This window comes from Notechis scutatus, chromosome 2 (genome assembly GCF_049901735.1).
Source record: "Notechis scutatus isolate UNSWTSFEM ecotype Mainland chromosome 2, rNotScu1.2, whole genome shotgun sequence".
In the NCBI taxonomy this organism is placed as follows: domain Eukaryota; kingdom Metazoa; phylum Chordata; class Lepidosauria; order Squamata; family Elapidae; genus Notechis; species Notechis scutatus.
The window spans coordinates 133,392,178-133,409,182 of record NC_142010.1 but is presented as its reverse complement, the minus strand read 5'-3'; the positions used below and the strand labels follow the sequence as shown (position 1 = coordinate 133,409,182).

The 17,005-nt window shown below is 43.4% G+C and overlaps 1 protein-coding gene across 2 annotated transcripts; it reads left to right on the top strand.

Moving 5' to 3' along the window:
- The first annotated feature begins 958 nt into the window (after positions 1–958).
- SMARCD1 (SWI/SNF related BAF chromatin remodeling complex subunit D1) lies at positions 959–11,420 on the top strand. Of its 2 annotated transcripts, none has more exons than XM_026679986.2 (13): positions 959–1,161; positions 2,227–2,414; positions 2,650–2,692; positions 2,777–2,899; positions 4,529–4,651; positions 5,384–5,500; positions 5,807–5,908; positions 6,336–6,497; positions 6,583–6,680; positions 7,267–7,402; positions 9,028–9,150; positions 9,363–9,464; positions 9,895–11,420. In XM_026679986.2, exons 1-13 carry the CDS (start codon positions 994–996, stop codon positions 9,946–9,948), a joined length of 1,539 nt encoding a protein of 512 aa, XP_026535771.1. In that variant the 5' UTR covers positions 959–993; the 3' UTR covers positions 9,949–11,420. The 2 variants fall into 2 exon arrangements, with proteins under 2 accessions (XP_026535771.1, XP_026535772.1); XM_026679987.2 differs by having other exon boundaries at positions 982–1,463.
- Positions 11,421–17,005: the final 5,585 nt, after the last annotated feature.

Genomic DNA, 17,005 nt, shown 5'->3' with positions numbered 1-17,005 from the left:
ATCACGTAAAGTTCAGTTGCTTAACAATTGACTCACATTTATTACCATTGCAGTGTCCCAGGGTCATGTGATCACCTTTTATGACTTTTTGGCAAAGTCAATGGGAAAGCTAGGCTCACTTAACCGTCTTGCTAATTTAACAACTGCAGTGATTCATTTAATAACTGAATCAAGAAAGGTCATAAAATGGTGCAAAATCCATATAATAAATGTCTCACTTAGCCACAAAAATGTTGGGCTCAATTGTGGTCGAAATACCTGTACTGTATTTTTACTAGAGTGATTACATCTGTCTCAACAAAGGTATTTTTTTAAAAGAAAAAGCAACCCCACTGAAATGTGAAGGCATACACCAATTTCAAAACACCGCTTGCTTCTGCAATCCCAAAAATATACTTTCAATGTTGTCTTCAGGTACTAAATCCCTATTATAATACATGACGTCATTCATTCATTTTTATTTTTATTTTACTTTTGGCACTGCAGTATTTAGGCTTTCCAAAACCATAGCGAAAGATTACTTAAAGAGTTTTAGAACAAAATGAGAAAAATCCCTGTACAGGACGTTGGGCATTAATGGATCCATCACGCGGAGACTGGCTTGTTCACCTGTCTCCATGGCGGGACGTTTCTTCGCCGGGTTTAATTTAACTGAGTTAAACCAGTTGCATTTCGAGCAGTGGAACTGAGATCCTCTGAACTGAGCGCACTCCCCTTGATTTTGGAAAAGGAAGTAACTTTTAAGGGAGGGATTTGCCTCTCAGCCTTTCTCTTCCGCCAGCCAGGTGCTCCGCGCTCGAGCTACATACAGCCTTTCGCAACAACCGGCACGAGACCCAGCGCGCCTCTCCTGCGATTCCCTCCTTCCCCCGAGAAGCCGAATCCGGCGACGCTCTATCTCCCGCAGACTGCGTGTCTATGATAAAGCCTTACTAAATCATCCAAACCCCACATCCGCCCTCCGCCTGCTTTTGTACGGCCGAGGGAGGGAAGATGGCGGCGCGGGCGGGTTTCCAGGCTGTACCTCCGAGCGGTGGAGGCAGTGGAGCCGGCCCTGGGGCGGGACCGCTAGGACCAGGGACGCCGGGGCCTCCCGTGCGGATGGGCCCGGCTCCCGGACAAGGAATGTACCGCTCCCCTCTGCCCGGCGCTGCATACCCGGTACCGGTCCGGCCCGGCTGAAAAAAAAAAGAAAAAGGGGGCGGTCCTTGGTGTGGGGCGGAGCTCTTAAGGCCAGGCGTGAGCGCGGGATGCTGCTCTGCCACTGAGGGGGCTGGTGGTGGTCGACGGGGGAGGGGGAGGCGGCTCGGCTGCAGTGGGCGGGGCTCGGAGGGGAAGAAGAGGATGAGAGCCATTCCAGAAAGATGGAGGACGAGAGGCGGCTGCTGAAAGGGGGATCCGCGGCTTAAAAATACATATATAAAAGAGAGCGAGAGCGGCTGACAAAGACAGGGACTATGGGGGTGAGGCTGCAAGGGCAGGGTGCGAGGAGAGAGCTCAGGGGGCTGCGGGCGTCGGGAGGGACCGCCTGGCTTTGTGGTTGGGCGGGAGAAAAGAAAGGAATGGGAGAATGGACCTAGAGGAGTGGGGGTGGGGAAGGCATTGTATGGCTCTGGGGGGATGAACATCCAGGATGGGAAGAATTTCTGAGTGAAAGAAATACTCCTTTGGTTTTGTTCTTGCATATTCTTGCTTCCCATTCAAACATCAGAAATATAATATATTGAGATACAGGAGTAAAACCGCCTATCTCATCCAAGATCCAAATTCTAGAGAGAGAGAAAAAAATCAGAAAGTGATGGCAAATAGAATAGAATTCTTTATTGGCCAAGTGTGATTGGACATACAAGGAAATTGTCTTGGTGCAAATGCAAATTGAATAATAACACTTTTTTTTTCTGAATTATTTACTCCTGTAGGCAGGAGTTGCATGGCTAAGTGCTTCCCAAATCAGAAAGTGGTTTTTGTAGATATATGTAGATATAGATATATAGATACATTTCGATCAAACATTATTTATCGGGGAATGGGAATACTGAATCTTCTATGAGGGGTTTTTAAAAAGAAAATTATTTGAGGATTCTTTTCAAAGGTGCAGAGAATTTCTGTTGGTGAACTGATACACTCTGAAAGCAGGGATGCTACTTGATTCTGTTGCAGCTGAGAGCAAGAAGCAGCAGTTGAATTTCTTACTCATGGCAACAGTCAGTTTGTTTCTTTTCTTAGCGCCCTGGAATGTTGCCTGGTAGCCGCATGACTCCTCAAGGACCTGCAATGGGACCTCCAGGCTATGGTGGGAGCCCTTCTGTCCGACCTGGGATGGCTCAGTCAGGAATGGACCAGTCTCGCAAAAGGCCAGCTCCTCAGCAGATTCAGCAGGTTCAGCAACAGTCAGTGCAAAACCGAAATCACAAGTAAGAGATTCCTCTTTTTCTTTTATAGGCATCCTAGCATTGAGGAGTGTCAGTGTACTGTTTTAAGCCAGAAATTTTTACTTTGGTTCTCAACTGCTTTCATACTCATAGTATTTGTTACTCAGTGCATTTTGATGCAAAAATTTGGTTCTGATTTCAGCAGAATCAATAAGGATGTTCTTAAACATGTATCAAGAATTGATATTTATCATCCAATCTTTCTGTCTTTGTGCAGTGCCAAGAAAAAAAAGATGGCAGACAAAATTCTACCTCAGCGGGTGAGTGAAATTTTGGATGTTTGGTCTGGCAGTTACTGGTAGCATAAAGGCTGTGCTGATTGACTGTGCTGCATTGAATTCTAGATCCGGGAATTAGTACCCGAGTCTCAGGCATACATGGATTTGTTGGCATTTGAGAGGAAGCTGGACCAGACTATTATGCGGAAACGGTTGGATATTCAGGAGGCTTTGAAAAGACCAATTAAGGTAAGGAGGAAGGATGCATACATTTGAAACTCACTTATCTGTAGCTTTCCTAAAAAACTAAATAAATCTACTGGATATATTCACACATCATCCTAGCATCATTGGCTACGTTTTAACTTATTCATTGAATAAACCACAATACTTGGGTTCATTATGAAATGCTCTGAATCTAAAAAGGATTCTAAATATGGTGCAACATACTTCCAGAATATTCCAAGCTGCACCATTTTAATAGTCCAGTTGGGGATTGGAATGTTGCAGGACAGAATGTTTTGCATATCCCTAGTTTACACTATACACCTAAGATATAATCTTAGAGATCACAAATGTGGGTTCACCATACCAAGATCAACAAATCACATGATTAGCGTTATATGTGAACTAGGAACATATGCATAGTGAAGGCAGGGTGGTGGCAGCGGTGCACTCCATTTATCTCAGGTCTTCAGTCTTTTTTTTTTTTTAAATGTATATAAGCTACTGTAACTACTATCCCATCTCCTGAGGCAGCCGTGGCCTCAGTTAGCACCACTGCCAATTCCACTACCTATCCTCTGTTGGGGAAGGGATACTTCATGTTGACAATGCTGAGAGGGAAGCCATGCATCACTCAGGCTGTGGGCTGTGATAGCAGAAGAAACATCTGGGAGATACGTCCTTCTTTTCTCCCATCCATTCCCCATTGCTGCAGCCTGGAGGAGGGGATCAATTCCTGCAGTGCCCCACTGAAGTAGTTTGTCTTATGGCCCAGAAAGCTCTTATTCTGCTAGTACAAAGTTTGCTGCTCCCTGGAGGCTGAACAATAGACACGTCAAGGTTCTTCATTATTCTCCAGCATAATCTATATCTGCAAAATAACAAGCTTTTTGCTTCATACTTTTGCTGATAGCAGTAAGCAGTTAGGTGTGACAAAACAGGCAGAAAAATGTGTAGCAATTTTTAGGCTTCCTCTGACTCGGCTGCTGCTACATAGGTTGTGGCTGCTACAAACACAAGGTGCATAGATCTCTGATACTTTCAATTTGATTAAACTGCTATTTTCTGATGCATTAATAGCTTTTTTTCTATCAGTTTTTTGAATTACTTCCTCTTACCCTTTTATTATCGAATATATTTTCCCTTAACCCCAGTATAACTTCTCTCTTATATCTGGGCAGTTAACAGCCTTAAGATTGCCTGCAGTCCCTAGTTTTTACCTCAAAAGACCTTTGGAAGCAATTACTTCAGATTCTGACAAGAGTGAGCTGTCCTCTTTCAATCTGTCTTGTGGGCAGTTAGGAAGCAATAACGCAAAAAGAAGGAATCACACACACACACACACACACACTTCCCTCTGGTTTTCAGCCCATCTGTTATTAGCATGTGGTCTCCGACAGATGGCCTGCAAAAGCCTTCTTTTGATCTGCAGCGTAGTGTCTTTAACTTCTTGACCCAAGCTTACTGATATGTGCTTGGCATTATTTCTCTGGAGCTTCTTCCAGAACACCTTGTATAAATGCCTTATGTATCTTGCTCAGATGCAGAGATTTTTGAGGATAGAAATACGGCTTGGGAAGGTGAGGGAATAATAGTAGCAATCTCAGATGTTGATTCTCATTTTCACATCTGTGGGATTCTGTTCCTTTTTAGCAAAAAAGAAAACTGCGCATTTTTATCTCCAACACCTTTAATCCCGCCAAGTCAGATGCAGAAGATGGAGAAGGCACTGTAGCCTCATGGGAACTCCGAGTGGAAGGACGACTCTTGGAAGATGTGAGTGAGGAATGGAATTAACATCACCACATACTCTTGTAGAGAGTTTAGAAATGTGGCAGAGCTGCGTTATTCATTCCTGATGGTCTTGGAACTAGATAAGATGGGGAGAGAACATTACAGGCTTTAGTTTAGGCAAGTGTAAGAGCATGGCCAAAGAAACATTTTTGCACAAATTGTCATAAAATTTTCTGAAATGAGCAATTCCACAAATTAGACCTCTCTGCAGTAAAGGTGCTCCTTGCTTCATACACTTAATTATTGCATTCTTCTGCTGATTGGAGTTTTATTGTAGTAGAGAGGTTAGATGTAAGAGCTTTCCCAGGCACTACTCTTAAATACTGTTGGTTAGGTAGTTTTGGATGGCCTGATCCTCCTTCACTTCAGAAAATTCCCACATTATTCTGAGGTTTGCAGGTAGTCTGAGTGCAATTGATAAAAAAGTGAAAGACACCTAATTTTTTGAAATAAGGAAAGATGTAAGAAATTTTAGTTGGCCCTACATTATTGTAGAAAGGTCTATGGCAGGGGAAATTGGGCATACAAGATGTTAGAAATATATGCAAAATGATGATCAGTGTTAGATACAATGTTATATATTCCCCTGGAGAAAAATCACTGTGATGGTTCACTGTTTTACTTTCTGAGGTTTCAATGCTGTTGGTAACTGTCTGTTGGCTATTGGCTTTGTTATCTATAAAATGATTTTTCTTCCCTTTTTTCCTCCTGCAGTCTGCTCTCTCCAAGTATGATGCTACCAAGCAGAAGAGAAAGTTCTCGTCCTTCTTTAAATCTCTGGTGATTGAGCTGGACAAAGACCTCTATGGCCCAGATAATCATTTGGTGGAGGTGAGAGGTTTCATATATATATACGAATATGAATATGAATATGAATATATATATATATATATTTTCATATATATATATATTCTTTATCTGGTTTCTCCCTTTGCAAGAAGCTCAAGGCAATTTATGAGATGTCAACTTTCCTCTTTCCTGAGTGCTTTTCCTCATAGGGCTCCATGTTTACCTGTTCCAAAGTTTTATTTCATGGATCGGAATCAGTTCCCAATGCAGTATTGGTTCTCACACATTTTGCTTCCTCGTGGAATGCTTTTTCCTACTTCCCCTCCTTTTGTACTCTTTCCCTCCTAGTGGCATAGGACTGCTACAACCCAAGAGACCGATGGGTTCCAGGTGAAAAGGCCTGGCGATGTGAATGTGCGCTGCACTGTCCTCCTGATGTTGGACTACCAGGTAGGGGTCATTCCTCCAGGGGGCCAAAGGGGAGGGATTTTTCTCCATGCCACTCGATTCAGATTGTACCTCAAATCAAAATATTTATTTAAAGCCATAGGTCAGCATAAGAAAGGTAAGATTGTAAACAATATTTTTTTAAAAAAAACAACAACCCAAATTACACATTTTTAAAAAATATATATATAAAATACATTTTAAAAATATGTATGTATATAAAACAAAAGACTAGAAAATAACATAGCGAAAGGTAAAAACATTAGATAAATACAAGAAAATATATGGCTAACTAAATCTATTAGAATACAAAACATTCTTAACTCACAAATATTAAGGCTGGTTATCTCCCCCCCTCCCCCTCCAAAAAAAAGAAAATATTCAAATGTTTATTTTGTTATTTTTTTGAGTTTTTACTGTCTCTTTGCAGCCTCCACAGTTCAAACTAGACCCACGTTTGGCTCGTCTCTTGGGAATCCACACCCAGACCCGCCCAGTAATCATCCAAGCTCTGTGGCAATACATCAAGACTCACAAGCTGCAGGACCCCCATGAGCGGGAGTATGTCATCTGTGATAAGTACCTCCAGCAGGTAAAAGGAAGGGTAACGGGCCCCAGTCCTTGCTGTCATGCTGAAGCTTGGCTCTTTCTTAGTGATTTCCTCTTTGAACATGCAGATATTCGAGTCTCAGCGAATGAAGTTCTCAGAGATCCCACAGCGGCTTCATGCATTGCTTATGCCTCCAGAGCCAATTATCATTAACCATGTCATCAGGTAAGAAGCTGTAGGGGGAGAGGCACTTGAGACTTTCAAGAAGAGATTGGACTGTCATTTGTCAGAAATGGTGTAGGGTCTCCCGCTTGGGCGGGGGGGTTGGACTAGATGACCTACAAGGTCCCTTCCAATTCTGATTAGCTGTTATCTGATGTGGTGACTTAAGGCTGAACCACAAACTCCTGAATTTCAGCTCTGAATATTGCAGTGTGCAAACACAACTGTTTCAATGCATGCTTCCTATTTTCAATATTACTTCCTGCTGTGAATTATAGCACAGGCTAGAATTTTAAAGTGTGATTCACTTTAGTGTTTCCAAAATAGTTAGGTAAACATTCTGGATCACTTTTAAGAAAGGGAAGGGGCAAAAGTAGGGCAAAATTATCTGGCCGGATATTTGGCCATGGATAGAGAGAGGTTTTGAAAGCAGTGAAGAGCTATCAAAAATTGAAACCTCTCATTAAGAAAAATTACACTATTGCCCCACATGCCCTGTGTTGGAGATTGGGCAGGGGAAGGTGGGGTTAGATGTTTCATTGAACCAAGCCCTAAATTTAGCATTTTCTCTCCTGTTCTTGCTTCCCAGTGTTGATCCAAATGATCAGAAGAAAACTGCTTGCTATGACATTGATGTAGAAGTAGATGATACTTTGAAAACCCAAATGAATTCTTTCCTGCTTTCTACGGCCAGCCAGCAGGAGATAGCTGCACTGGATAACAAGGTGCGAGTTCCTGGAAATGAAGTTGGTTCCTTCTCTCCCCCCCCCACCCACCCCCCCAAAAAATCTTTCACTCTGTGAGGGACATCTGAACAGTAGCACTTCCTCTCCCCTACCTAGACTTCACTGTGTGGTTAGATGTTACTTCAGTTCCTTAAATCATTGCAATCCATTAAAGTAGCAAATAGTACCAATATTCATTAATTTACCAAAAAAAATCAATCTTTGTGAATTCTAGTTTGGTTTGGTTGTAGTTTTTCTTTCCCTTCCTATAATATGAAGTTTGGCCCTATATAGGTCTCCTCAGAGTATATCTGTTGCCTTCAATGGGCTTTGCCTCCAAGGGGAAGTATACAGCAGAGATTGGCATCTTTTTTTCAGACAGAGTAGGAACATAAGATTTTTTTTGTGATGTTCTCATTGTAGCCTGTGAAAGTAGGTCATTAACTTTTAGATATGTATACTGTAAATGTTAATATTAAAAGCTGTTGGGTGTATGGCTGCTAGAATATTCAAATACTACCAGGAAGATGTCTTGTTTTTTCACAGTTTTGTAGTGGACTTGCAGATTAACCTGGATTTCTCTGGTTCCTGGCCGGCAGTGAGCTTTTCTTTGCCTCTGAGAAGATTGCCCAGTGACAGGCATTGAAAGATTAAATTAAGCAGATTCTTAGCTGTAGGATTCTGACTCCAGGCAACAGTTGAAACACCCACTCCTTTATCCAGAATAGAAAGAGCTTATAAGGAATGTGACATATTTGGGTTGGCCCTATAGTATTCTAGTCATAACGCCCTTTTTTCTTAACCTGAATATCCCCTGGGTTTGAAGTTCTGTTGCATAAACTGAATAAGTTTCACTGTTAATATAAGACAATTGCCTTGTATAGATGCATAAAATCATAGCTCTCGTGTCATTTCACTTCTGGATAATTGTTTTAAGTATTCAAGGTTCTTCGGTTATGAAAATGAAATCATATATTTTTGATAACATGTATTCCTTTACTGATAAAAAAAATTGCCATGAGAGGGCATTAAAGTTTTTTTGCTCTTGAAGCTACAAAACTAAAGAACAGTATGGTCTAGTGGTTGCATTGATACAAGGAAGGAAAGAAGGTTGGAACTAAAGAGGCTGGTTGACTCCGTGTCAGGAGTTACAGTCTAACTATAGAAGTTTGTATCTCTGAAGTAGCAATAGCACTTAGACTTATATACCACTTCATAGTGCTTTCCAGCCCTCTCTAAGCAGTTTTATAGAGTCAGCCTATTGCCCCCAACGATCTGGGTCCTCATTTTACCCACCTCAGAAGGATGGAAGGATGGGTCAACCTTGAGCTGGTGAGATTCAAACTCCTGGCAGTGAGTAAGCCTGCAATACTGCATTCTAACCACTGCTCCATCACAGCTCATGAGTAGATGTAGATGTCCTTTGATTTGTAAAAAGTACAAGAGACTGAATAAACGAAGGGGAAGGGTCTGGGATGTATAGTGGATTGCAGTCTTACTCCATGTGCATTTTCCAGGACCAACTATCTAAATCAATCCCTCTGCCTGTACCCAGTAACCCACTTCAATAGAGTTATAACCCTATTCTTTTTCAAATGTATTTGTGCGGTATTTTTTCATCTCAGATCCATGAGACCATAGAAACAATTAACCAGTTAAAGACCCAGCGTGAATTTATGCTGAGCTTTGCCAGAGATCCCCAGGGTTTCATCAATGACTGGCTGCAGTCCCAGTGTCGAGACCTGAAGGTGAGACGACTTTGAGGAGAAAACAGACATGGTGTGTGCGTGTGAGAGAGGGGGAGGGGAGAGGGAGAGGGAGAACCCTTGCTGTGCCTTCAGTTTTTTTTTTTTAAAAAGAACAAAACAACACACCGTCTGCCAGAGGGATAAAACTGAGAGCCAAGACAGGTATTTCAGGGAGAGCAAGATGAGTAACTGGAGACTTTGCTCGCCTTCAGGCTATGACGGATGTCGTTGGGAACCCAGAAGAAGAGCGCCGAGCTGAATTTTACTTCCAGCCGTGGGCCCAAGAGGCTGTATGCAGATATTTCTACTCTAAGGTAAAATGGACCCATCCAGTGGGCTCTCTTGTAAATGGGATCTCTGGAATGGGACCCAACAGCTCGGTCAAGATCCTTCAGTCCTGCTGTGACTGGTGGACAGATTTCTTTTTTCTGCTTCTGCAAACTGAATAGCTAATGGAGTCAAAGAGTCGAAAAGTATCCCTTCCTCTGCTCCTAACCCTTGCTCAGACTAAAGCAGGCTTCCAAATTAGTTCTGCAGCACTAATCCTTGGCTGTGTGGGCTGCGGACAGCGGGGGTGATTGTCATAAATTTGGAAAGTTGGGGAAGTCTTGACTTGAGCCTCTGGATTGCAGCCTATTGCTTGTTCCCGATGCTTGAAAATACCAACGGCAGTTCTGTTCCTTTTTTTTTCTTTTTCTTTTTGTAATCTGTGCATAAAGATGGTCTGTCTTGGTTCTTTCACAGGTTCAGCAGAGAAGGCAAGAACTCGAACAAGCTCTGGGAATCCGCAATACCTAAAAGAGCAGGCCTCCCAACAGGCAGCACCTCTTAATGGCTAGAAACACTGCAGGGATTCACTGCTCAGGCCTATACAATTCCTATTCCAGCACAGAACCTTCCACTAATTTCCAACCAACATCTTTTCTTTCCACTGATCCAATGGACTCATCATTGGGGATGATGATGATGATGATGTTGGTACCCAGGCCAAGGTCTTGCATTTCAGCCTGGCTCTCCTTTCTTTTTGAGCCCCACACACTCCCCAGGTCCAGCTCTGCCTGAAGTTCTTCCACACTTCCATTCAGCTTCCGTTCAGAGCCTAGCATGGCAGCCCAGGAACTCTTCCTCCCTCCCCCAGAACAGTCGGCTTGGCAGTCTCTGTGCACGGCAGGGCCCCAGTTGGAGGCAGGTTTCTTACACTTTCTGGCCTCTCCTGGGGACAGGCGGGTGGGAAGTCCAGTACAGATCCGATCGGTCTGTTGGGAAGGAATGGACTCTCCCTACCTGTGTGGCCTTCAGGGAGCTGCAATCCAAGGTCATGATCTTTGTTTCAGCTAAGGTACCTGATTCTGGGTTTTTTTTTTAAGGGGAGGGGATTCCTGGCAGAGGTGCCACGTAGTCATAGGCCACCATCTTGGCCACAGTGAATATCCCAAGTCACTGCCTTCTGGGGTAGAAAGCCTTTTCGAATCCCTCAACTCCTTATCTCTTCTACCTCCCCCCCAACTCCCCAGCACTAATTCTTTGTATCTACAGTGCTTGGTAGGAGACTAGTTTCCTTCAGACTAGAGTTATTCTCCTTTTGACTTCCTCACCTGACTGCACAGAGCAGGTTTCTGGGGCAAATTAAAAGGTGGGGAGCGGAGTTACGCAAGCAGGTGTAACCAAGGCACAGCAGAGCAAATGTCGCTGTGCAAAAGGGACATTTCCCTTCTTGTCTCTGTTTTCTTAGTCTTGGTCACCTATGGGTAGAACTGGGTGGAGATGCTGTTGCATCTTTCTGCTGGCTGGTTTTGGAAACTGTAATTGCAGCTGGACAGGTCCTGGCTGCTTGTATTCTGACACTATCTGCAAGAATCAAGTTACTGACAAGCCCCCCTCCATCTTCTTCCATGTTGAGAATGAGGCTAGGGACTGCTCTGAATTCAGAAACCCTAATCCGTGCGCATGCGCTCATATGTCTGCCTTTGGAGTGAGAGATTCTGACTGTTCAATCTTGTATTTGCCCTACAAAAGGCACCTTGCCCTTCTGCCCCTCCTTGCTTTGTGATCCTGGAGAATAAGAACCCTGGTTCCTTAGGTGACTCTCAGGGCAAGTATACGTGAACTAAACCCTGAGATCAGCTGTCGCTGCAGACTTCTTAAATTGCTCCTTATGCTTCGCATTCTGTGGCTTTCTCCTCTTCCCCCTCTTCCCCTTGGACCAATTTTTTTGTACTGTATACTTTTAGATGTCACCCCATTTTAATAAAAGCTGCCTCTGAATGAAAGTGCTCTCTCTCTCTGTCCTTTTGTAATACAGAGCTAGCGCTGTCTTTTCTTTATACTTTCAGTAGGAAACACTATATCGTAACAAAATAACCTTTTTTAATCCTTAAAACTTTATACTGATGGCCAAAAAAGGCTAGCTAGAGGAAAGCTCTTTCATTGGCTGAAGGGGAAAAAGTTTTGGATAGTGTAAGAAAACTCTGCCTCTGTGTGCCTGCTTAAGCAATCATTGGAATATTTGGAGTGTGTGTGCAATAGTGAGAGATAACCAATATAAGGATGAGCAACTTTTTGGTACGGGATCAAAGTTAATACTGAGGACGGAGTAAAGCAGCCAGTTACTTTACACGCAGTAGGGTTGGATTTTTTTTCCCCTAGGGTTTGGAGGAGTGGGGTCTTTTATTTTGAAAATACTTTGTGCTACATTAGGACTTATATAATGCTTACTTCACCGCTGCAGGAAGTGTGTGTGTGTGTATCTGCCACAAAAATTTGGTAATGTGGCTAAAAGGGTTCCTGGGTTTTTCAAGGAAAGGGATTGAAGAGCCAACCTTTCCTTACATCAACATAGTCAAACATTCCTTTAATCAAAAATACTTGTTAAGCTTGGATTCCCCAACGGGTGTTAAGGAAAACAAACTAAACAGAACGTGCAGCGAAGTCAGATAGGAAGACAGGTAAATGTGTGAGATAAGTTTTCTAGTTAACACGCAGTAAAAATACAGATACACTTGTGCTATCAAAAATATTGTTTATTCCATTTAAGAATTATAGCATAGTCAAATGTAACGGTCCATTAGTCATATATCTATTTCAGTCAAGTCTTGTCGGGGATACTCTTTGCAAAGTCCATGTTGAATAGCCAATGTCAGTTCACTTACAATAAATCAGTCCAATCTTTATCTTCTCTCAGTTGAGAAATATCAACACTCCTTTTTCCAGCAAGAACGCAGTCATCAATCCATCCAGTAATTAGGGATCAGTAAGCCAGAGAGAGCGAGCTGCAATTGCCTCGCTTCTTATATAGTGCTTTTACAACCACACCCTTAATTACATTCTTGCTGTTAAAAGTTACACACACTTTAACTAACAAACCATGATACCTTATTTATTATTTTTACCCAAAACAGTTAGGGTAAACAATGTTATCCCTAACAATACTGTATCAGTCTTTTCACAAGAGTAAAAGGGAAACGGATCCTTATTTAGGGAGCTTCTGAGCTAAATTTCAGGAGAGGCAGATAAGATGCAGAGGAAAAAGTGTTTTTGTTCTTTTTATAGTCATTCAGAATGGGTTAACCCAGCTATATAGAAGTTGCCTGTAGGAGCTAAAACTGAAGGCTACTGAAAATGAGAGGATCACAAACCAAGCAAGAAGAATTAAAACAAAAACAGCTATTGGCAACTTTTCAGCAGTAAGAGAATGTGGATTGGAGCCAGGAGCAGATGACTATTAAATAGAGCCCTCATTTCTCTCAGTCATTTTTGTAGTAAAATTGGATTTTTTTAGATACAGGTAGTCCTTGATTTACAGCAGTTCATTTAGTAACAGTTCAAAGTTACAGTGGCGCTGAAAAAAAGACACATGACCATTTATCACACTTAACCATTGTAGCATTCCCCTTGGTCACATGATCAAAATTCAAATGCTTGGCAACTGACTCACATTTATGACGGCTGCAGCATCCTGGGGTCATGTGATCACCTTTTGCAACCTGACAAGCAAAGTCAATGGGGGAAACCAGTTTCACTTAACAACCATGTTACTAATTTACTTAACTGTGGCAAGAAAAGTTGTAAAATGGGGCAAAACTCAAATGTTTCACTTAGCAACAAATTCTGGGCTCAACAGTCATACATTGAGGACTACCTGTACTCAAAATGTTGATTGTATGTGTACCAGAACCAGGGAAGAGAGGCAATAGAATGGCATGGAATTTCCCATTTCAAACAACTTGGAAAGTTACATTTTTAAACTCTCTCTGTTTAAAATGCCATCAAACAATTACTATCACAAATCATATTTATTTCAATATATTTATCTCATGTTTTATGATCCCAGGGCTTTGTAGTAATCTAATCTGCCTATATATAGTTAAGCCTGGGTGTGTCACAAACAAGGAATGGGAAAGAAGAAGGAATAAGCAAGTTGCATTATGAAATAGCCTTGGAGTAACAAAAACAAGTTAATATGTTAATTTTGTAAATAAAAATTCCATGGTGTCCTACAGGTCAGTGAATGACAATGGATGGTTTTAAGATTGAACACAGTTTGAAATCATGTGGCAATCAAGAATGCATGGTTTGTAATGCTTTGTAATTTCTCTTGTTTGGGTTTTGGTGCCAGTCAAACCAGAGATGCAGAACAAAAGTAGTGGAAACCAGGAACCAGCCAAACGACTTTGTTCACATGTGAGCCTGTTCAACAAACTGGCTTAATGTGATGTTTGAACGCAATTGCTGAAGCCATTAATCTAGACTACCCTGCAAAAATCTAGATAGCAGTAAAGAATTTGAGTTTCCACTTTCTCAATGCGGACCTTGTAGTTGTAGCCTGGATTTTGTTAACTTGAATCTAATAGCCTTAATGGATCTAATGCATTCACTCACTTTATTTTCTCCTGGTCATTTTAACATGCCTGGTTTACACCACTTTGATTAGTGGTTAAGACACCAGACTGGAAAGCAGGATACAGTGAGCTCTAATCCCCTTTAGGCCAAAGATCTGCTGAGTGACCGTGAGTCAATCCCTCTTTCTTAGCCCTGGCAAAGAGGCAAGGGAGAAACACTTCCAAACTTCTCAAGAAAACTGCAGGAATGTTCCCAGGTAGGCACCAGGAATTAAAACTGAGTCAAAGGCACATTTTATTAAGATCAGGTTGTATCTAAAGGAGGTTGTTGCCCCAGATGAGAGAATGTGACACTCTGACATGGACACACACACCCTAGTAGTGGTAGTGCTGCTTCCCACTGACCTGCCAGGAGAACAATTGACTTGCAACCCTATAAGCATCACCTAGAAGCCCCCCCCCGCCCCCGGGGCCCCCCGCCCCGGGGGGGGGGCGCCCCCGCCGCGGGGGGGGGGGGGGGGGGGGGGGGGGCCGGCCCCGGGGCGGGGGGGGGGGGGGGGGGGGGGTGGGGGGGGGGGGGGGGGGTCCCCCCGCCGCCGGGCCGGGGGGGGGGCTTTCTGGCGGGGGGGGGGTTCTGGGCGTCCCTGGGGGCCCGCCGGGCGGGGCTCCTTTTTCCAAAGGGGGCCCTCGGGGGGCCCCAGCCCCCCGGGGGGCTCGGCCCGCGGCGCCCCCCGGTTGGTTCAGAATGATGACCCTGGAAGGTGATCCTGGAAACTGCCTGGGCAGCCAAGGGACTGTAGCCATGTCAGTGGATCCTTCAGAATGATATTGTCTCCTGAGAGCTGCACATCTTCAGCGAAGCAATTAGAGCCACAGGTTGGCTTTTTTCTGTTAGTATTAGTATCTTCATATTAGTATCTGTTAATTTTGGCTCCAAATCTAGACTATAACTCTTGCACCTACTGCTTTCTTTTTATCTCAAAGGAAAGTTTATTTGTTTTCCCCCCCTAAGGTACTACTTCTCAAATGTGGGCAAATTGTTTTCTTCTCTGGATAATGACACACAAACCCATTACCCAATCACAACAGGGACATTTAAACTGACTTAAAGGGTTTTTCTTTTAAGCTACATTGAGTTAAAAGGACTTTCTGATACACATTTGGGTAATGTAAGGGAAAAGTTTAGGAAACACTGCCCTATGGAGTCTCCGTAATATTTCCAACTTTATATCATCATTAACTGAGCAGGATCATCTCTCCTGTTTCTCTTAAAGATAGTTTTTCTAGGCACCAGATCATCAGTGTGGCTTCCTCTTCCAAAGCCTGTCTGGTGCTTCTTTTAATTTTGCAAAGCAGATGGCGAACTGGCAATACTGTCCTTTGTTGGCTTATTTAGGAGCATGCTTCACTGAGTCCTTAGTAGATGTACGTAAGAGTGCAGCTTGATGGACTTTTGTTCTCTGCATAGGATTTACTGGCTGCACAGCATGTGAATGATTTTTTGTTTGTTTGTTTAATCCATTAAACTAGCATGGCCAGAAAGGCGGAGTCCAGAGTGCAATTTTATAGCTGGCAAGTTGCCAAACCCATGGGCCTCTATGCTACTTTCAAATGTCATTTCAGACAGGAATTTATGGTTATGGCCCTGGTAAGGAGATATCTTCCTCATGTGGAAAATAATCTCGATCTGTGCCACTGAACTGAATTGTTTCAGTATCTTTTTTTTTTCCTTCCCCAACATGGTTATCTGGGGTAGAGCCTCTCTTTCTTTACATAGGAAACTAAAACATAGGATTTCAACAACATGCAAATGAAGAATGAAAAGAGGCTTCACTTCTGAACCTGTTACCATGTGGCATTATGAACACAGTGTTAGAAGGGCTCCCTTTGGCTTCCATTGCCCCATAGCCCTAATACTTCATTGAAGGATGACAGAATTGGCAGTTCTGGAAAGCAACTCATGAAGCCTCTTGCAACAGAATACAGTATGCCACTTTAAAAAAGAAACAAGACCCAAATGTGGACATTTGCTTAAAAGCAAGTTAGAGATACAAATTAGCTGTTATCCTGTTAACATGATTCAACAATAGCGACAATGAACTCTTAACCATGCTCAAAAATGTCACGCAATCCTAAATCTTGTCCTTGGATTCCGAACACCAGATTTGGAGGGAGAGGGGCAGCATTTAAGCTGCGAGATCCTTTTTTCCCCCACATTTCTCCTTGCTTGTACTGGCAATGGGTTTTTTGGTAGATATGCAGCAGCCCAAGAGTGGCTCTGATTAAATTCCCACCCCATCCTGCTCCCAGCAAGGAGCGCCCCGAAAAGTCATTTGCACGGAGAGGAACTAGGGTTTGAAATATAGCACGAATATATTAGCAGGACCGTTTCATTATCCGGGAGGGCGGGATATTGCAAAAAACAAAACTAAAAACAAACAAACCCCACAAACCACGATCAGGGCCAGAAGCATTTTAAAGTAATTAGCATTTACTAATACAGCAGCCAGCATACGATGCTATCTGTCGTAAATATATTTACACTGCAGGAATGCAGCCTCGTCCCTGGCTATTTCGAGCAGCTTTCTTTTTCCTTCTCTGCGTACGATTCCCTACGAAACTCTAACCAAATGCTTGCCTTTTTTTTGCACCCCGCCTTGAGAAGGGCGCTGGTCGGGGGCGCGCAGAGGACCGGGGGACGGGGGTTGACGCGGAATGAACCTGAAAAAGTGAGGGGCTCCCCGTTCCGAAGCCTCAGTACGGCTCCGCTGTGGCGTCCCACCGGTGAGATTGACGTGGAAGGCACGAAAAACAAAACTCCTTCGGCAACGTGTCGACCTGCCTGTCTCCCAGCCTTGGAGGGGGAAATAGGGAAGGGACGTAAAGACGGCGGTGCTTGGCGAGAGCGGGCGGCCTCCAGCAGAGGCTCAAGCGCGCACTTCGCGGCGGCCCCGATCGCCTTTCTCCGCCTGAGTGCCGTTTGGGCGGAGGGCGGGGCCGGCCAGCCGAGGGGTTAT

What these genes read in the sequence shown, in the direction of transcription:
- SMARCD1 (XM_026679986.2), top strand. Translation starts at nt 994, where the DNA reads ATGGCGGCGCGGGCGGGTTTCCAGGCTGTACCTCCGAGCGGTGGAGGC. An exon ending in AAGGACGACTCTTGGAAGAT is followed by an intron (nt 4,652 to 5,383) that starts GTGAGTGAGGAA and finishes TTCCTCCTGCAG; the next exon opens with TCTGCTCTCTCCAAGTATGA. An exon ending in TAGCTGCACTGGATAACAAG is followed by an intron (nt 7,403 to 9,027) that starts GTGCGAGTTCCT and finishes TTTTCATCTCAG; the next exon opens with ATCCATGAGACCATAGAAAC.